Here is a 21,376-nt window from a genome sequence, read left to right as displayed (position 1 = left end):
ACACTTTTAAGACTCAGCTGGAGAGGGTGCTGGGCCATCTTGTCTAGACTGTGCTTTTACCAAGAAAGGTTAATCCTTGAGGTCACTTCCAACCTAGTATTCTACGATTCTATGTTGCACTTTTAAATGAAAAGCCCATAGGGATGCCATAGATTATTTTAAGTTGTAAATTTGACCAATTCCACTGTCTCACCTTCCTAGCAGTACTTCACCTCTTTAACACAGGGACTCAATCTCTTGTTCCTACAGCTCCATTTACACAGCTCACCACCCTGCTAAACACTGTTCTACAATCTAGGCCCCCACCACAGCCAGCCTTCCAAATCTGTGCTCAGTCTGTACTATGCTTCCACCAAATCCTATCTTTCTCTCAATCATGATGACAAAGACAGTGCTCCATATGTCTCTGGGCCAGCCTGCTCGCACATCCCCAACTGGAAAGACAAGTCTCAGCATCATCTGAGTTCCTGCAGGTGCAGCTGAGCTTGAAAAGCAGCAAGGACTACAAATGGTACCTACAACAGGAGCAAGTTACTCATAACCTTCTCCCGGCCGATGCGGTGGTTCCTGGCTTCAGTGCCTGCTCACCTTATTCCCGTTCTCACTGTGGTCTAACACGATTTTCTTTCACACTTCAAAGAGCAACATAGAAAGGCAGATTGTTGGCTGGCCAGCTGCGCTTGAACTGCTTGTGAGCTCCCCTGGCTCATCAGGACCATCTGGCCTCTTCCACCATTTTCTCATATTTACACAACAAACAAATGAAGCTACTGTGCGACAGGAGCGCTCTGGGGAGAATGGTTTGTGGTCAGGTTAATCACCTGCATATCACACAGACCAGGAGCAAAAAGATGGAGCGTCTCCTCTGCTCTGCAGACATCATAATAGAGAGGTATCAGAACTACTTTTAATTGTGTGAGTTCAGGTTCCGGAAGCCTTCTAGGTATAGCAATGTGAAGCTTAGCCCTGGTAAGTTAGCCCATGCAGAGTTCCAGGGTAATGTGGCTTAACTAATTCCAAAAGTCAAGTTTTCATTCACAGCTAGCTTGGCTGTCTCTGCAAAGCACTACTCGTATCAGTGCAAACATGACCATGGCTGGAAAAGTCTCTCAAGTACCGTTCCCACTGCCTCCACTGGGAGATGCAGGCACAGAAAACTTGCAGGTAGGGCCCTTGCAGGCAAACGAGGAGGTGGATTTAGCCAGTGGATTTGTTCAGTCTCAGCATTGGCCATGTACAAGTTCCTCAGAGAGGTCTAAAGCTCCAGTCAGGATGTAAATTACAGCTACATTTCACAATTCAAAGAAAACATGTGATGTCAAAACAAAATTATTCCTTTTACTTTTAGAAACAGTAATATGAATCAAGAAGCTCCCAAATGAGCTAGAAGATAAATCAAATATTTTTCAAAAGATTCCTGCACTAGTGACGCTTTTTTCCCCTGTTACAATAAATGGATGTGCAGATACACCTCATTTCTTATTCCTTTTATAGGTGGAACTTTATGCTCTTTCAAGCACTGATTGTGCGTTATCTGTACATCAAGACCTAACATTATGACTTTCTGTAGAAAATACCTGATGATGGGAAGGGAGGTCAGATCTGCAGGGGTTTGGAGGAATCCGCAGGATTACTCTGTTCAAATCATATCTCCATATCATGCTTCACCACTTTATCTGTTGTATAGCCCATGTAAGTTATAGAAAAAATAATCTATGGAATGCTTTACAAGTATTTAATTGCAACTATTTGTGTATCATTCCCATCTTCCAAGTGAAAGTCTAGCTACTAAGCCAGGGAAAAACTGAAACTCATCAATGTGGCAACCACCTGATAGAAAATAGGTTTCCTGGGTCAAATGCTTAATGACTTGGCTCCCCTGGCCCCAGAAGCTAAATAAATAATTTTTTTCCAATTTTATGCCAAGACATAAAATTCTCACTGCTATCCTTGCACAGCTCTAAGATGTTGCACTTTGACAACCCGGCATTTTTATATATTGACAAGCTGTTACCAGCATTGAGTGTATCACCCCAGCGGGCTTCCGGCAGGAGGGAACAGGAGACTGTGAAGGGAAACCGCAGCTTGGAAAGTGAAAGAGAGGTGTAATTCAGTTAGGTGATTCCTGCTGAATAACTCAGCATTTGGGGTTGCCAGGATAAGGGATGGGTCTGTCACATGGTGGTACCCTCAAATTGAGTTCGAAGGACTCAGAGCAGTTGTCGCAGGTGTTTTTACACTACATCATTTAGGTCTGTCACTATAGTAGGTACCTATTAGCCACTCAGTCCCAGTAAATAACAAATCTTAAACAAATAACAAGCTATCATGGCTTATCATAAAACTGACCTACAAGTATGACGACAGACACATAACACCCATGCATATGTGGTTATTTTTACCTTGGCATGATTATAAATATCCACGCAGTTTTCTGTATTAATGCTTTTTGCGCAAATGATCTCACAGTGTCGTTGTAAAGCTTCAAGCTGGAAAAATTTAGCAGCAGAGAGAAGCTAAAAAGGAAAAGCAAGGAAAAAATAGTCAAAACCGCTGAGCGATACAGAATTGAAGCTTGCTTCTTTACTGTTTCATTTTTTTTTTTTTTCTCTCTGTTTCAGTTTTCATGAAAGTACTGACGGAATGAGAAGGCTGCTTGGTTGCTTCAACCCTTTGCAGTCCCCTTAGATCGCACTGTGGGAAGCTGTACCTGGAGAGATCACCACAGGCTGTTCAGGTCCACATGCTGACTTTGGGATGGTGGGGGTGTGTGTGTGTGTGTGTGAGAGAGAGAAAAGAAAAAGGAAATGGCAGCTTGGAGAGTCTTTGGTCATTCTGTGAACATGACTCTGCAAGGAGGGATCTACAATTGCATTCACGGAAAAAAATTGGTTCTGTCTTAACTCTTTCGCAAGCTCTGGCTGAAACAGAGCACCTGGGCTGGATGTGGGGATGTCAGCAGAAGGGCCGGGACCAAGAGTATAGAAGAATTCAAACCAGATAATGATAACCACCCCAAGGCAGTCTTAAAAATCTAGAGAGGTGATAAACCTCATATTTGTCACCTAAGCAGACTCAAGGAAATGGAGTCAGGTCTCCATATGCTCCATGCTCTAGCTCGTGAGCAGTGGTAAGGCCATGTCTAGCCCACGGGCACTGAAATGCGGTCTGGCTCCACGTCACTCCAAGGAATGGGTGCACAGCAAGATCTAAAGCAAAGTGGGAACAAGCCTGGTATGGGGCACTGCCCAGAAACACTTGTGTTAGTGGCACATGTCTGGATCGCTGCACTACCACGGCTCTCGTGCCACCAGGACTCCAGCTGACCTCTCTCTTAGGCCCTGCATCCATCCTATGGATATACTACCTGGGCTGGCACCGCCTTGAGATCTCTGTGTGCCTGTTTACTCTGTGGGCATAACCTGAAGACTGTAGGGTCAAAATGGCTTAAATATTGAGTTCTCCAGCTGATTTCAGTAGCGCTAGGATTTCTTATAGCCCACTTTCTCTCCTTTTACAGCAGGGAAAAGGAATTTCATTTGCTGTCTTTCCATGGTAGGTCATCTCTGGTTCTCTGTTCTGGTTTAGGAAGCAGTTCGGGGTTCTTCACTGCTTGATGCCTTGCCCTCACCCAGCCAGGTCTCTTACGCCAAGCTGTTTAGGTGTTCATGCATTTATATGGCCCTTGTTATCTAGGACTGTGTGACAAAAAGCTATCCTGTGAATCCCAAAAGAACTCTTTTGTTGCTGGTTAGGAGCACTGGGGAACAAAACCCTGCAACTGCCATGACATTATTCTGACTTCTTCTATGTAGCCCGCTCAAGTTCTGTTTTAATCCCATAAATAAATCCAAGTGCTGGAAATCTGCAGTGCTGATGTGATAGAAGCCAGCTGGCCCCAATTATGAATTGCAGCAAAGATTTCTGTGGAGTATTTCTGGTGCTTCTTGTTATCATATTTGTAATAAGGCAAGTTGCTAAATGCAGTTTTGAAAGATAAAGCCAAATCCTATTCCAGCTGCTTCTGTGGCTCAAGCAGTCACATGCTGGTTCATAATTACTTTAAACTGTGAGGAACCGTGGCCAGATCCGTTATTAACAGATCAATCAATCAGTCATACACTCTTGAGTCACAGAAGTTTTGAGATGTCACAAAAGTAGAGCAAGCTGCCAGCTGAACCGTGGCACAAGCTTTTTAACAGCCTAGGTGATAACACATGGATGTCTGTAAAGCTGCTTCACCGCCTAGTCTGAGACTCCGTATTTCAGACAGGGTTAGAAATTCAGGAGATTCTTTCAAAACTACAAGTGAAATATAGAATTGGTGAGCTTTTCCTGTAAAGCTCGCAAAGTCAAGGTGGGTGTACTTTGTATAATCTGTAGACTGGTGTTTACCAGCTGTTTAAGTAGCTCTGATTTTAGTATTTACTGTCCTGTATTCTTTTTGGCTGCCATAATTTGGTGATTGTCAACAGGCAAAATCCTGAATGACTATTAAGAATTTGTTCAAATATCTCTAAGTTCTACATAGTTGGGAGTCATTAGGCTGATCACAGCTGGTAATGACAGCATACAGTATTTGGAAGAGGATGACTTGACATCCATACAGGCTGTGGATGTGTGGCTACACTGAAGGCTCAGTCAGTTCCAGCTGGCTTGGTTTGGCTTTTACAAATGGGCACAACAGCACTGAATGTCTTACATCCAGTGAGAAAGGGGCAAAGAAGTCTCTATCAGGGAGCAGCTTAAGGTTTTATTCAGAAAATTTGACAGTCCCATGCTTGAAATTGAACTGAACTGTGACGACTCCAGTGGGATTTCTCCCATGGTTAAAGTCAGGTACATGCTCAAGAATTTTCCTGAGTGCAGAACCAAGTTAGACTGGGGACAGCCTGGACACTCCAGGAGAGGCACTGCTGGCTCTTACAGGAGTGCTCACATCTTGCGCAATGGCCACATGCCCCAGGGTGAATGGTACACGGATCACTCAGCATTGCTCCCACTGCAATGAAGATAAATGTTTCTTACCTCCATAATTTCATTATTTTTAATCAGGAGTGACTCTGCACCTCCACAATAAAGATACTGCATAACCAGCTGTAATAAAACAAAAGGAGTGTTTACAAAAAGAAATCCAAGAGATCAGGGAACAGGGAGTGATGTAAAGATTCCAGGCAATACCTGAAGCTCTTGAGCACCACCAAGGATTTCTAGATAAAACTGGCCCAAACCTCCTATTTCAAGGTATATTTGGTTACTTTCTCTTTCACCACAGTCCAATGTTTCTTTCTCACAGGTAGTCTAATGTCTCAACCCTCCCCAGTCACATTGTCTGGACTTGCTGGTGAGCTCCAAACAGTTTGCAGGAAACTGATTCATTCATTCTGAATTGTATTTCCCTGAATGTTCAGTACATTTGTAATTCAGGAAAATATAGCATACATAATGGGTGTTCCCTTATTCCTTCCCTGGCAATGGCACCCCCACCTTCACCCAGCTGTGTGTGGGCATGCATGGATGATGACAAAGAATGAGGGAGGCTTTGCACTGTAATATAAGCTAGCTAAGATCCCTCTGCAGTGAGCTTCCAGCAAGCCTGAAGTTATTGTAGACAGCTGAGAATTACCTGCAGCGGTAACAGTCAATACATGGAACTGTCTGAACTCTGACTCTATAAATATAAGGGAAGCACATACATGTATATGCTACCTACACAGAAAGCAAGCTCTGTATTTTCATGGCCTGTCCTCATGAAGCCACTACTCTGAGCTATGTGTTTATCAAATACGTATGCAATAATTTGGACCTGGCATGTACGATGTTCCTATTAAATGTTCCATTCAAACTCAATGTGAGAACTGACTTTACCTGAAAGATGGGGTACTTCACATAGTTGATCTCAATACAAGTACTATCAGATGAGGGCTTGCTAGACAGCAATGCTTTAAACCTAAATAAAAAGGAGCAAGAGTGAAATACTAGCCCAATTATCTCTGTGAAAAAGTACGGCAAAGTGGAAGGACAGCATCAGCTCTTGCAAAAACGGTACACTGAAATGAAAGGATTTGTCACCAAAAAAGCATCAAGATTCAGACACTGACATAAAATAAAGTTCAAACCAAAAGGAATAAACCTCTCTTTTAGGATATTTCAATTTGAAATTTTGGAAAAATACATCTAATATGAAAATAGAATAAAATGTACATAGGAAATGCAGACACTGTAATGATGCATATTACAACCCTCCTTTTTTTTTCATCAAAACAACAAGATCTTTTAGGAAGGCATGCAACATTTTAAAACTGCACACCTTCATTGTTGAAGGAGATAAATTTTGGCCTACATCCATTATGCTGCTCTAAAAATTTTTTTAGAACAAAACATTAAAACAACTACACTAAGACTTTTAATGCTTCTATGCAGGCTCAATACAAGTGTGTAAGAAAAGGCAGGGGAGAAAACTGCATACATTGCTGTTCTCTGATTATCAAAACCTGAAATTCAGACACAAGTTTCAGGAAAAAAACCACCACATTTTAAGTTAATAATTGCAGATTTATGTGAGACATATACATATGTAGCAATTTACTTCTTAAAACTAGATATTCCCAATTGATCAGAAGGGAAAAATGGGAAATGTGCTGTCAGAAGCATCTGCCCTTGTGCTTCCTCTTTTGGGTAATTCATCTGACCTTCCAGTGGTAAAGCGAAGCTTGGCTTATCTATCAAGACCAGCATTTGCTTGTATGCTAACCTTTTCCATATCATGACTGCATCTTGTTAATTAAAATATGGATAATTATTTATTTGCTTTTACTAGGGTCAAACTCTACTATGAACACAATTTAGTAGCTTTAAAGCTGGAGTTTGGAATGTGTCTGTACCTCTACCAATATGCCCTAAACCAACCTACCCATTCTTTAATTGAAGGCAGGGTTGGATACTGCAGTTGCTTTATGCAAATCTTTTTTACCCTGTGCTGTGGGTTGGCAGCAAGTCGAGCAGCAATTCCCACATTGCTCAAACTACCCAAACTCAGTAGCTTGTCCTTGCCACATCTTGAAATAAACCCTTGTGGAGGAGCAGCTAAATTTGTTTAAAAGCACACCTTTAATTATAAAGCTGCGTAGAAATAAGGTTTGTTAGCAACTTGAATGCTGGGTTGAGCTGAGTAATCCACATCCAGCCTTCTGAGCAGAGGGAAGAGACTATAAATACTGTCTTCGGATGCATTTTATAGTTATATAATTTTATTTTTTAAAGTGTGATAGTAGCTTGTTTTTCCTGGAGACTGCCTACACTGATGCAAGGCAGGATTTAGCCACTCACAGGATAAAGAACTTTTAAGAATCAAAATATTAAGACTCCTCTGTGAGTAAGAGGTGGATGCAGTGATAAGCTCCATGCAAATATGCCTCAGTGGAATGAAGTCAGACGCATGGGCAGAAGCATGGATCATTTATTTGGTGGGAATCTAGTGATGGGAACACTTGTTAAACATCCTGCAGATCAACCAGAAACAAGCTGTTGAGATGATCTGCGTAGGAAAAACTAAGATTGGGCCATTAGCCCTCAATGAATCCTAACATCAGAAAAACAACAAAAACAAAAGGCAAAACAACAAAATCAAATTCTATTTTTGTTAGAAGCCAGAGATGTCTTTATATTTTACCTTGGTGATGCAGTAAATAGCAACACTCTATGTGCATAAAATGGTCTTCCTTCCACCAGAAATGTAACATCTGACATCTCTTTGTTGTTAAGAAAATGGGGATCTAGAATCACAAGAAGAAGGGAAGAGAAAAAAAAAGGCCAGTAAGTTTAGTTTGGAAGGGGTCATGAACGTACAAAATATTTTCCTGTTTTGACAAGAGAACAGTGTAAAAGGATATTGTTTTTAATGAGTAAAGCTCACAAAGCTATTTTGGACAGCCTGCAACAGAAGCCCCCCAGCCAGCCATGTGGAGTTCAGACAGAAGGGAATTCAAAGCTTTGCAGTCTGTGAGGACCTTTGCTGAGATGACAGCCAGCAGTCCCCGCCACGTGGAGCCAGCACAGCCTCCCAGGTCTGCTACCGAAAGCAAAATGCAGCTGAGCAGACGCTGGAGGGCCCTGCGCTCATGTATACCCTATCGCACTCCTCTCCCTGTGAGGGGAAGCCTTTGTGCCAAGGACGAAAGGACCCTGGAAAATCGCTGGGGTCTCATCTCAGTGACGTTCAAACAGTCCAGTTCTGGGCCCCTCAGTTCAAGAAGGACAGGGAACTGCTGGAGAGAGTGCAGCACAGAGCAACAAAGATGATGAAGGGAGTGGAGCAACTCCCTTATGAGGAGTGACCTCATTAACGCTTATAAATGTGTAAAGGGTGAGTGTCATGAGGATGGAGCCAGGCTCTTCTCAGTGACAACCAACGATAGGACAAGGGGCAACGCGTGCAAACTGGAACACAAGAGGTTCCACTTAAATATGAGAAGAAATTTCTTCACAGTGATGGTGACAGAACACTGCAACAGGCTCCCCAGCAGGGTTGTGGAGTCTCCTTCTCTGGAGACATTCAAAACCTGCCTGGACACCTTCCTGTGTAACCTCATCTAGGTGTTCCTGCTCCAGCAGGGGGATTGGACTAGATGATCTTTTGAAGTCCCTTCCAATCCCTAACACTCTGATTCTGTGAGTATGGGGTCTGTCAGCAGGGCACGGAGGGCTGTGCCACCACAGCCACAGCAGGCTGGGACGTGGACAGACGTTTGGTTCCCAGCCTTATTAGCAGCACAGACAAACCTTTTGAGGATTTATGGTCCCACTCTAAAGCACCTGATGGACCTCCTGATTTCAGCAGCAGTTGCAGGTCAGGCTAGGATTGGGGACCTTCCTTTTTGTATTTCTGCTTTTCAAATCCAGGTTTGTCTCCGACCTGTGTTCTATACGCCCAGGCGGTGATACAGACTTCCCACTCCATAGAGAAACAACGAGCATCTTCAAGTCATACTTACCTAGGCGAGAGGTCTGCTTGCGCTTAATTTCAACGAGCTTTGGAATAGGGTAGGGTCCGTAGCAATGCGTGAAAATGACAGACAGTTGCTGGCTGATCACTTCGTTCTAAGCAAAAGAAAACAAATACGTGCAATATAAGATCAGTATGCAATGGAACATCAGTATGCAAAGGGAGACATTATGTTGCTCTCAAGAGTTGCTTGTTTTGAAGCTGAAAAATGTGATTGCTGAAGCTTTATTGAAATCAGAGCTGAGGATTATCGGTATTTGTTAGAAACTGCCATTCTGATTTACTCCATTGCTATGTTTCCTGTAGGAATCAGATAAAATGAGAAGTCCTCTCCTTGGACGAGAGGTTTACTTTCCCCAACAAACTCCATAACCTCTGTTCCCTCCCTAGAAACAAAGCTCCTTTACGGTAGCAATTTCATTTCATTTGCAAACTTACCGCACTGAAAAATGACTTTTTGTTGGTCATTGGTCATGTTTTAGAAACCCAGAGCTACAAAGAGATGCAGCTGCACAGCCTGTCATACATTCCTAAGCACAAGAGTCTCACAAACAGACCCTCCCTTGAAGTGCGACTGAAACATCACAGGCTGTCCCACAATCTCCTCATTCAATACCAAATGTTTCAATTATGTGCGATTACACCGCCGCCACTGGCCTGCGCACCATTGTCCTGAGGAAGTCACCAGACCTTCACAGAACCAGGTCTGGTCCCTGGCCTCATCCATTTCTGTCCTAACTTCTGGGGCAAGGCACTTGCAGGATGCTTTCCCAAGCGCCTAAGCAACTTGAGATTTTGTACAGCTAAGCTGCAAGGACAGTGAAATGGATTTAGTGCTTAAATACCTACATCGCAACGGAAAACAGGATTTAAAAGCTTTGGCAAATTTTATCCCACTCTGTGCTGGTAACCGGAGCAGGTTTAGCCACATTCAATGGTGTCAAGCAGCTAATTCATGATGACATCTTTTAACTAGCATGTTGGTTGATGATTCCCTTCCACACCAGGAAAGAGCAAAGAGATGAGACACTTAGATATGAGAGGGTCCAAGGCCAAGGAAATGAGCAGGTAGGGGAGAAAAATAACCTTAATATAAAAATCTGAGTAGTGTAGATGTTATACTAAAAATATTTCCAGGCTTATAGAGCAGAAATAGAAGCTTTCCTTTCTCTGAGCACAGTGGTGCTCGATAAATCCCATGAGGAATGAGGAGGAGTGGCAGAGATCCTGTAATGTCTCCCTTACTGCATCTAATCAAACCGGGTGGGAAAAGGGTAGAGCTGAACCCTCACAGGCACACGCTGATGTCAAAGGAAATTACATGTGCTCGCCCGCAGGCAGGACTTGGCTCCTATTTCTACGTCAGATGTAACATTAAACGAAACGCTAAGATAAGATAAATACTGATACTAAGAGACACCATTTAGCACGGCCCCTCCACGAGGGGCTCACTGCTGTGCCTCCGAGATGAGGAGCATGTCCTGCACTAGGAGCATCTCTCTGCTCAGTGTCTTCCAGCCAGAGCTCTGCAAAGCGCTTCGCAAAGGGAGTGAATCACAGGGCAAAGAGAAAAGGAAGATTTAAGGCCAGATTTAAAGAAGGAAGTGACTCAGCCGCCGGGAGGACTGTGGGGGGAAAGCTCTAGACAGACAGGGCAGAAAGAGCAATTGCTTCTCTGCTCGGAAGGGCTGTGCCGAAGCGCCGTGGCCGGCTGAGTCAGCCAGGGAGGAGCGCGTCCGGGGGGATGCTGATTACCAGCAGGGCAGCTCCCAGTTGGATCTGGCAAATGCTAAGGAGTCAGTAAATACAACGGAGAATGGGGATAATTCTGCCATTCAGACTGGAGGGAAGCTTCTGCAGAGGAGAGGCATAATTGGAAGAACAACACTCACCTTTACCCGTAGTGAATAAAAGCAGAGTAACTGCACAAAAGAGGATAGATACCGGCAGCTCCCTCTCGAATCTGCCAGGGTGCGCAGGTCCTGTCTATGTCACTGTAGTTTTAGTGGGTCTATGAACTCAACAGTCCCAACCACAGCTGTGCCTGGGCAACAGCTTTTAAAAAAACACACATATAGATCAATAAAGATGATGCATCTCCTCCTTCTAGGGGTGCCTGTGGGAACAGGGTGATGGAAAATCTGGGTATAGACCAGCCAGTGCCTCGTTAGGATCCAGAGATCTCACTGACCTGTCCAAGGCATGGCACCACATACCGGGACGTCCAGGGGCACAGAGACTGGGGAAGAATGGGCCAACCTCAGTCACACAGGTGTGAGAAGAGGATCTCTGCTTGCAACTCCAACCAGCATGATGAAGGGGTCATGGACAACTCCATGGGAGCCTGCCTACACAGGTAAGGCACTGCCAGCTCCCTGGGTCCCCAATGGGGCACAAACCCTGTGGCGTGCAGATACAAGCCCATTAGAAAGCCACCCTGCCACCGAGCGCCCACAAGCCTGTGAAAAAACCTGGTGTAAACTAAGCTCTAATCACAGCTCAAGACGTGATGAGAGACGCTACAAAGCCTAAGACACAGAAGACAGATGGGACAAAGTGAAAAGAGACAAAAAAGGAAAGACCTTGGGACTGGCGTGTCTAAGAAAGCAAGACCATCAAACAGGTAGCGCCTCAATGCGCTGCAGAGCTTCAGAGCTCCAACGCAGGACACTGCTCTCATTTGGCAGAGAGGAGGTTGGAGACCTTTGCCTTCTGTCGATAATGTTAAATACTTACAATGCATGCCACCAAAAGACCAAAAAAAATCTGCTTGGCTAGAAAGCTGAAACGGGTGCTCATTTAGAGCCATTGCTAACGAACAGCAGCAGGTTTTCACCCCGAGACACAGGGCGGGGTGTGAGGAGCTAATTGTGGCAGAGCGAGCCTGCTGTCCACACCACCCTGCAGGCAGCTGAGTTCGCAGGGCTGCAGCCCCCGGTCTGCTCCCCACAGAGCTTCTGCCGGCTTTTACCGAGAAAGAGGCAACAAAGAGGAGAGAGAAAAGGGATGTTTTGTCAAAGGTACAGTCTTGCGACTGGATGGCTGGGGAAAATATGGGCTTTGTGAAGCCAAATCCTGTGAAGCAGGCCAGCAGGTTGAGGGAGGTGATTCTGCCCCTCTGCTTCACTCTGGTGAGACCCCTCTGGAGTCTTGTGTCCAGCTCTGGAGCCCTCAGCACAGGAAAGGCATGGACCTGTTGGAGAGGGGCCAGAAATGATCAGAGGGCTGGAACACCTCACCTATGAGGACAGGCTGAGAGCTGGGGTTGTTCAGCTTGGAGAAGAGAAGGCTCTGCGGAGATCTTATTGCAGCCTTTCAGTACTTAAAAGGGGCTTATAAGAAAGATGGGGACAGAAGAAATGTTTTACAATGAGGGTGGTGAAACACTGGCCCAGGTTGCCCAGAGAGGTGGCAGATGCCCCATCCCTGGAGACATTCAAGGCCAGGCTGGATGGGGCTCTGAGGAATCTGATCTAGTTGAAGATGTCCCCGCTCATGGCAGGGGATTGGACCAGATGACCTTTGAAGGTTCCTTCCGACCCAGACTATTCTATGATTCTTTGATTCTGTGATTCTAACTAAGTGGAAGCAACTTTATGAGTCCACAGCCTGGAGCATCAGCATTGCTTTGGCAGAGAGGAGGACATGTCCAGCCTTTTCAGCCTTCTCACTCGCAAAGTGCCCACAGCAGGAAGCTCAGAAGCTGCCGTGGTTACCACATCCATCCCACTTAAGCATCAAGCTGGGTAATTCTTCTCTGTTTATCCTACCACCTGAAAGAACAGCTGTAAGAGCTCACTGCAGCAGCTATGGGTGGCAATATTAACACTGGAGGAGCAAACCAAAGTTTGTTTTCTTGTTGCAGTTTGATGTTGGAAAACATTGTGCCAGGATGTGTGAGGTTGAGATGGGCACTCATTTGCAGTCAAAGGAGCTGACGTGCATCTTCTACTGTGGGAGGGGGAAGAAAGCTTGGCACAGGATATAATAAAAATATTTACTTAGCCATGGGGTAGTTTACAGATAGGCAAGAGGGAACAGAGAACAACAGTGAATCTTCTGAGGGAGACGGTGCTTCCAGCAGAGAGTTGGTCGGTGAGCAAGCAGCTTTGCTTTGTAGATACTGACTTAAAAGCATTCTTCAGCAAAAGATCTAAAGGAATTCCCCACGCCTGGTGAATGCACTTGAACTGCGAGGGGAATTCATAAATTCTTTTGAAGCAAAGCTGAAGGTTTTCAAGTTGCTGGAGCAGAGATGACTAGTGGATCGATCTGAAAAGAGGTGAAGACCATGGTGGGGAGTGCAGGGGTATATTTTCCTGAATGTCCATCTGATGAAGGTCTGTGGCAGGACAGAGCAAAAGCTCCTCCAGACTTTGGCACATACCCTGGGAGAACTTGCTCCATTTCCAGCTTACCCAGTTCGACCCAGCCTAGCCATTCTGGGATGTGGTTCTCCAAGGTACTGGACACAACTGGGAAATATAGAGCTAGTTTTTTCCAGTACCTGTATAAGATATGTGTCATCCTGGTGGCTATGCTCCAATCTCTCAAGGGGAAAACTCGGGTCACCTCCAGTGGTTGGGCTAAGGTTTTGTTCTTCTCTTACCACACTTTGCTTCAGCTGCCTCTTCTTCATGGGCTCCCCCAATCCCACACCACATCTCTCTGGACTGCTCAGTTCTCCTTACTGGCCTATAGATATCCCACCACCTCCACGTGGTAAAAAGTTAAGCTGGTTTTCTTTACCTTCTATTGATGTCACCCTCACCAGCTCAGCCTCATTAATGCTTTTTTAACCTAAGTGTGCCAGGCCCTCAAATTCCTCTACCACAATGCCCCAAAATCAAAAGCTCACCACGTTAGACAGAGAAGTAACACACTTAATCTTCTGGGCTCCATGTCTGCCTGTTAATAACACATCTCCCCAGCAAGCAAAGAAATCACGGTATGCAAGGAAGAAGGGTGCTGGCAAAAGTATCTTTTCTCTCTCCAGTCCTAAGAATGCGGGGAGACCCAGCTCTCTGCTAAATGCAGGGCGGCAGAAGCACTGCTTCCAGTCACTAATTTCACAGGTGGTCCCTGGCAGCTGTTCCAGCAGTGGAATCTCAGGATAACCCAAGTCCACTGAGGACTCATCCATGAACTTCTTTCCATGACACACTGGGATACCCTTGAATTATTCTTGTTTATGCTCCTTTCTTCGCAGAAAGCGCTGATGAGGTTCTTAGGGTTTAGTGACAGTTGGGTTAATGGTTGGACTTGATGATCTTGAGGGTCTCTTCCAACCAAAATGGTTCTATGATTCTATGATAAAGAGTGAGGCAACAGAGAGGGCTTTTTGCAGCCCCTGAGCACTCAAACTCTATGAGACTTTTCTTGCTCGCTCTCTGAACCTTTTCCATCCTTGCCTAGGTGTTTCCGCTATGGTCCTCACATAATTCACTTTTGCCAGCTGCCTCAAAACCGATTAAATGCCACTTCAGAGGGTCACTCCTAGATGACTAAGGAGCATACACATAATTAATATTAGTGAACAGTTGCAAAGGTAGGGAAGCCCTGGAGGTTGGAGATACAGTTAGAGGCAGTGAACTGAGTAACAAAATGGGTTTTGTTAGTGCTGGGCTCAAGTCCTTCCACTGCAAACACAAGCGGAAAAGAATTAATCACAGGTAAGGCACAAATGCACCCTTCGGTTAGCTTCTGGGAAAGCTGCCAAGCCTCCCTTTCAAAAGACTCTTTATATCACAGCTGTGCATTGTATGTAAAAAGCTCAGATCCCTGGGCACAGTCTAATCCCTGGGTGAGAGCCCAGAAAAGGGCAGGTGTCACATCCATGGCATTTATTTATTGTAAATGAAGAAATGGCTCCAGCCTCTGGCAAGGAAACATTTTAGAAGGCAGACAGAGGGTAGGGAAAAAAAAAATCAAACCTGTGTTAGTACGAAGCTGAATCCGCATTACAGAAACACGAGACAGGGTTAACAGTCTGTTAGGAACATGCCACTCAGTACCTGGCGTTCGCATCTCACATGGAGAATGCACGACGTACATGTGTAGATAACTCGCGTCCCGGTTACTCTGAACTGTTCAGACACAGAAGTACTCCAAATGACAACAGGCAACGCTACAGATCACTGCAAGTACTTGGAAACAGAGAAACCTGCCTGAAGAAAGGACTCAACGTCCCAGCCAAAAGATCTGTCACCTTGCGTGGGCTGGGCACTAGCTGACACACAGGAGGGCATTAGCCATGCCATGAGACCCTTAAGCAGGCACTTCAGCATCCTGAAACTTCTTCAAGGATATTTTTAGTGCAAGTTTTGGTATGTCTGTCTCCTCTGCAGAAAATTCACATTTTTCTTCAGTTCAAAGTATTTCAGTCGTCAGCCAAAATATTCCTTTTTCAGGTATTAATTTTTCCAAGAAAGACATGTGGAGAACAAACATTCTAATGAAACCTGTCATTATAGTAAAACCTCAATTTTCTGTTGAAAACCAGTTTAACAAGGAAGTAAAATTTCACCCAGCAGAGAGAGGTTTTTCCTGATCAATCTCCAGGCAGGGGAAACAGGCACAGCACTCTCCCAAGGGAGAGCTTTTCCCTAGATGCTGAACATGACCAAGTGCCTGTCCATGCACTGTACAGAGTTTGCCGCTCCCCTCCAACCTAGAACAGGGTAGTCTGGCTTCATACAGCAAAACAGAACTTCACTCAAGCCCATCTGAACTATTCATTTCAGCACATCATGAAGCAAGGGACGAAAAGGGGAATATTCTAGTCCCTTCATCTTCCAGTGTCACCTTGTAGGTCACACGCAGACCCAGGGGGAAAGCTGATGTTCCTGACCACTGTGCCTGGACTTTGCAGAACAGATGCACGAGGTGAGTCTCTTGACGTTCCCTGAGGAACCTTTCCCAACAATTTTTTAGAGGAATTAAATCCAGAATGACTATAGCAATAAAGGAATTGGACACCCATCTCAAGCTTCAGCTTCTGCACATTTTTCTGCAACAGAGCAGGCAAGTATTTCAGACTTTCCTGCTGCTTTCTGTTTGTTGGAGATACAAATTTTTTTTTCAGTAGTTACTGTATCTGTGACAAAGGCTATATGCTGCTATTTCTGAAAAGATGAATTAGAAAAAACCCTCAAACTTTACTTTCTAGGAGATTTTGGATTCCAAGTGGCTAAGTCACTGCTGAAAAGGTATTTTAACTTTTGAATTATATAGGCTACGTTTCTCAAGATACCCATGTGACTGAATACTTTCGGAATTTTAAAAGCTGGTTATTGTTTTGAATTGTTATTTGTTCTCAATAACTGTCAACACCAGACTGATGGCTGTAATTCAAACAGCTCAGCCTTCCAAAAGAGCCTGTGCACTCCTGCAGGTTTCTTCAGATGCCTATAGGTGCATTTGTAGGGGATGGAAGACTCTGCAGGAATTTTAAATTCTGAGGAAACATCTTTGCAAAGTAGCTTCCTGCATCTTTCAACAAGCCTGGCTGCACAGTGTAATCAACACCTCGCTAATGGACTAAGTTTTAAAATAAATGACCTTGTCACTGACAGAAACTGATGGGAAGGATGAAGAGAAAGCTGCAGAATGTAACTGAGGAATGGCAATGAAGGACCCTTCCCATGACTTTTCAAGCTGATTTTTTCTTGGACAATACACTAGCAGGAATACTCATAGTCCTAAGCCAAGTTTTCCTGGTGTAAAGCACCTCCAGTGCCACACGGAGCTTCAGACAATGCTTCACCATGTGGGCTCAACACACATCAGGATTAACACATGCGCTTCAAAGATGCGTGTCCACAAAGGATCCAAAGTAATGGCAAATAGCAGCTCCTTGCCTATACTACGGGATGGACAAAGTTGCAAGAGAGATTACTTGGAATTAAAAGATCGTAATTTTTCCTCAAAAAACTAGGCCAAGGACAATCTGATCTAAATTGCTGTACACAGAAAAAGCAGTGGATGAAACCGGCTCATAACCTCATGCTACCGGCAACAGTGCTGGCTTGTCTGCGTGGATGGAGTTGAGTGATTTTAATGACAATTCAAGCTCATGCTGAGCTCCACAGTGGAAATCTAAATCCAGCTTCCTCAAAGGCCAGATATGTTTAATTTCCAAGGCTGTGGTTTTGAGTCTCTCTCTTTTCAGGTTGTGGAAGGGTCAGAATTGAACTGAAACAGCTCCAGGATTTTCGTAGTCAGAGGAAAAAGAAGCATCCTGCACATTCAGCATGCTATCCTCAAGATAACCTCCCTGCTAAAACAGAAAAGCTGACCTGCAAGCCCCATTTCAGGTACTACAAGCCTGCAGATCAGGGTGCAGTCTCCAGGCAGCTCTTAAAAGTCTCTGTTTGCAGGGAGAGGGATCAATCTCTGAGCCACAGCCAGCCCTCAAGCACATCCACTCAGGCAACTATGGCCCTCCGACACGGGGCAGGAAGACAAGCCAGCTCCGAGCTAAACTCAGACAAAGCAAATGTCAACCCTGGCAGGAGGCAAAGGAAAACTTCCAGTGAGGTTCAGGGGTTTCCCCAGGCCACAAAGAGCACAACACAGATAATGACAGGCAGGAATTCGGTTGCATCTTCCTATCTTTCTTCTGTAACAAGATCTCCAGTGTCATCTTAGCTTTGAGGGACTCAAATCTGCTCTATGCAGCAGCTAAAGTTTAGCTCAGGGCTACCAACTCCCAGAAGTGTCTCTCCAGCTTTCATCTCATGCAACCCTGTCCAAACCACTTCTAGCAAGCTATGTTTGTGTGCTTGTCTGCCAAGAGATGCAATCCATCCCAAAATGGCAGCACTTTTCCTCCTTATCTGGCAGCCCAAATCCACCATCACCAAGTCACTGACAGTTTTAGTGTCAGAGCTTTCCCAATTTGAGTTTTGCTTGCTCTTGGGAAAGTACTTTAAACCAAGCTCTCAGTGTCCTTTCCACTGATGCTGCTTTCTGCAGAATACCTCGTCTCTGGTCTTTGGTTTGGTAATGACCCGAGCTCACTGCACGACAGCAGGAACCACGGGGGGAGCGAGCGCAGAGCGATTCTCTGCCTGTTTTAGCAGCTCTGCCTTGCCAGCGTGGAAATACTGCCACTTCTTTGCTCTCCATCCAACTCTCAATGGTGCAGCTGATAAAGGCATTTAAAGGCATGAAAGGAAATGAAAGCGCTCCGTCCCATTGGAAGCCACCAGGAGCTGGGTATCGAACCTTCATTTGTGCTTTTGGAAGTCTTCCTCCAGGGCTTTAGTGTAGCAGCAAAAAAACGATGTGCAATCTATTCACTGTTCTCCCCCGCTTATTTCACAGCTGGAAGAGAGGCAATAAAACTAGGGACTTCAGCTCAGCCACTTTTGCCTGATTTGCCAATTTTTGTTGCCGTTCTGTGTTCCAGCATCAGGACTTCTGCAAACTTTATTTTTATTTCTATTGTCAGTGTCCCAGTACATAAATGGGAGCGGAGTGCCACCCTGCAGGACACCAGCATCCGTGCTGGCCAGTGGTAGAGGTCCCACATAAATCCTCACATCTGGACCCTCTAGGAACAGGCATTTTAAAAAACATCTAAAAGAGAAAGGGGATTCCATATACCTGATGGTGTTCTTGTAGGTATTGGTTATTTTTTCTTTAATCTTTTTATTTTTGTAGTATCTGGCCTTTTTGCATGGCCTGGGAACCTGGAAGAACATTTTGTCTGAGACAAAGTAGGAGGTAGGGGCAAAAGGTGTGCTTTCTACTCTGAGATCTGCCCTACATTTCTACATGATTTTTGGAGAGTCTCTCTGGGCAAATTACTCAAAGTACAAATTGCTGTCTGGCTTATCCAGGTTGTCACAGCTTCTGAGGCCAAGACTGTGACTGTATGAGGCACTGAAAATCTGCGTGTTTAATTACCTCAGTTTCCCTGTTCGTAAAGGGAGGATAAGATCTTCCATGTGTCAACTCATTAATATTTGTAAATTGTTCTGAGATTAAGGGATAGTTGCAACTATATATAGGAATGCAAAACGCCATTTCTATTACGTGCAAGCTGCCATTCAATTAAAATACACTGAGCATCACAATATGTAGCAAATGGGACATCTTGTTTTACATCAGCCAAGAAATGCTAAGTGGCTCTGTGCCTCCTAAATGCTTATTTTATTCTTTTTGCCCTGAAAAACTCATTAAGGATATGTACTGGGCCAGACTGTGATGTTTAGCAGGAGTTGTAATCTCTCAAAGTTCCCAGCCCACAGGGAAAAGGATGTGCATGTGAGCAAATCAAACTCCTCTCTCCACAGCTACACAAAATGCAAAGCTTTACAATCTGCTGTTGAAAGAGAAGGATGTGAACCAAAGTTACGGCCCTTTTGCACCTCTTAAAGAAGATTTCCATTCTGTGGGTATATATAGAGAACAGTCTCTGCTCTCAGCCCTTCCAGAGAAGGAGAACAGAAGATCCTTTGAATCTCAGCTTTCCTCGGCTGCCTTCAACGGAGGGACCAGGGAGAACTTTTATTGGCTTGTTCTCCTACAAATGAATTTATTTTGATTCCTTCCAAAGGGTTGCGAAGATCTGTTCTCATTTCTGTCCGGGAGAGCTTTTTGAGAGGCCATTTGGACAAGACTGCTGCAATAATTCATGCTATTTGCAGACAATTTGTAAACCCTTACAGTGTCCCAGAATGATTCATTGTTTTTCTAAGACTATGAAGCAGTGTATGTGTGTGTGTTTGTGAATATGCATGCTCATGAAGATTCAAGACAGACAGCTCCCCTAGGCCCAGAGGCAGGAATCAAGATCAGCAGAGGTTTCTTCTTTGTTGTGTAGGGGTTTTTTTTGTGGTATTTATTTCAGTTGTTTCACCCCTTCACATTTTAGGTTTTAAGTGAAGCCAAAGCAGAAGGTAGCAGTCTTATTTGTTTCCATGTCTCCTACAAGAGACTCCGGAAGACCCAACCTACCATGTCCCAAATGTATAATCCTATGTAAATAAGTTATTCTAATGATGATCATTGACTTTAGCTTCAGCCACCCAGGAGAAGAGCAATTAAAGCCATCCCTCATCCTAGATTACAAAGCCTAAACTTAATCTCCGTTAAATTTTCAATACGATTAGTTTTATATCAGCTTTCAAACCAAACAGCACCTTGCTGGTAGTTTCTGGCTGAACAAACCCTAGCCCAAGTGAGTTCAGAACAAGTAATCTACAAATCCTAGGATTTGGAATGATTTCCTAAAAGCTATCTGAAATATTCTCCATAAATACCCATCCAAGAGGGAAGACTTGTGGGCACAAAGATCAGAACAATTGCTGGAACAAACGTTCAGAACTTGCTTGGGACTTCAGTCCCAGCCCTCTTTTGCAGCAGGATACAAGAAATAAATCCATGTAGTCTTTCCCTAGCTGTACTAAGTCCTTCTAGTACCGAGCACCAGAACCTCCTCCCTTTTCACATTATTTAGGTTATTTATGCAGGTACTAAAAATTATTTGCTCCTTGTCGTTACATGTAGAGTTGGGTGAGAAATGTTACTTACTTGCCAGTTAAGTAATTAGAAGACCATATCAACATGCATTGGGGTGCATGAGAAAAACAACAGTAATCAAATCTTTTTGATGCTTTTTATCACTAAAATGGTTTTCTGATAACAGTAAAGCTAACTGGGCATTCCTTGGGAGTAACTGACTGGCAGGGGGACCAGTAGAGAGGGATTGTTGGTTATAACAAGTTTTAAAAGAAGTATCCAGCCTTCACTAAGTAAGACATTTTCCTCTCCTTGCCTGCTTCATGATCATCACCTTTGCTATTATATTTGCATACCCAGTGGTTCCTCCCTTGACAGGTTTTGTTAGTCTGATTTGTCTGGCTGAAAGAAAAAATCTGGGGAGGCTACAAGTACAAACACTCACACAGAAGACTTTTTAAAAAATTATCCTATTGTGTGCTCGTAGAAACCAGTCTCCCCGCAAGTTTAAGAGTCCAAATCCCACATGAAGGGGAGAGAAAGTCATGTGAGAGGTTAAAGAAATCCAAAGCAAACATGAATAATAGCTTTGTTGTACAGTCCTGTAAAACAGGCTAGGTAAAGCTACTCTTTGGGTTGGTTTAGTTATCAACTTGTCTTGCATTACTGCAGTGACACTTTTGACTTTAATTTCAGCACTACGCATCAGCTTTTGTTGTCTCTCCAACTTACAGCTAACATCAGTATTAAGCCGTTCTAGCAGGAGATGTGATTAGCTTCTGTGTTTTTAACCCATGCTTCCACAGTGAAAGAAATCTGAGATATGCAATACAAATAATAATAAGCCTATACAGCCTAAACAAGCTTTGGGACAGCTGTGCAAAACCAATATTGCAAGCTTTG

General features: G+C 44.2%; 1 protein-coding gene across 3 annotated transcripts in view; it reads right to left on the bottom strand.

Moving 5' to 3' along the window:
• Positions 1–21,376, bottom strand: part of ABTB3 (ankyrin repeat and BTB domain containing 3) — a 183,749-nt gene that overhangs the window by 11,311 nt on the left and 151,062 nt on the right. For 2 of the 3 annotated variants that reach the window (XM_065852216.2, XM_071798863.1), the window contains 6 exons: positions 15,019–15,090; positions 8,994–9,099; positions 7,673–7,775; positions 5,869–5,950; positions 5,029–5,097; positions 2,403–2,516 (listed from right to left, as the gene is read on the bottom strand). In XM_065852216.2, the coding sequence (XP_065708288.1) occupies positions 2,403–2,516; positions 5,029–5,097; positions 5,869–5,950; positions 7,673–7,775; positions 8,994–9,099; positions 15,019–15,090 (546 nt within the window). The remainder of the gene's footprint in view (positions 1–2,402; positions 2,517–5,028; positions 5,098–5,868; positions 5,951–7,672; positions 7,776–8,993; positions 9,100–15,018; positions 15,091–21,376) is intronic. The other variant, XM_065852225.2, reaches the window with a different exon arrangement.

The sequence above is a fragment of the Patagioenas fasciata genome, chromosome 1 (assembly GCF_037038585.1).
Source record: "Patagioenas fasciata isolate bPatFas1 chromosome 1, bPatFas1.hap1, whole genome shotgun sequence".
Lineage (NCBI taxonomy): Eukaryota > Metazoa > Chordata > Aves > Columbiformes > Columbidae > Patagioenas > Patagioenas fasciata.
The sequence above is the reverse complement of the archived record's forward strand: the minus strand, read 5'-3'. Positions and strand labels throughout refer to the sequence as shown.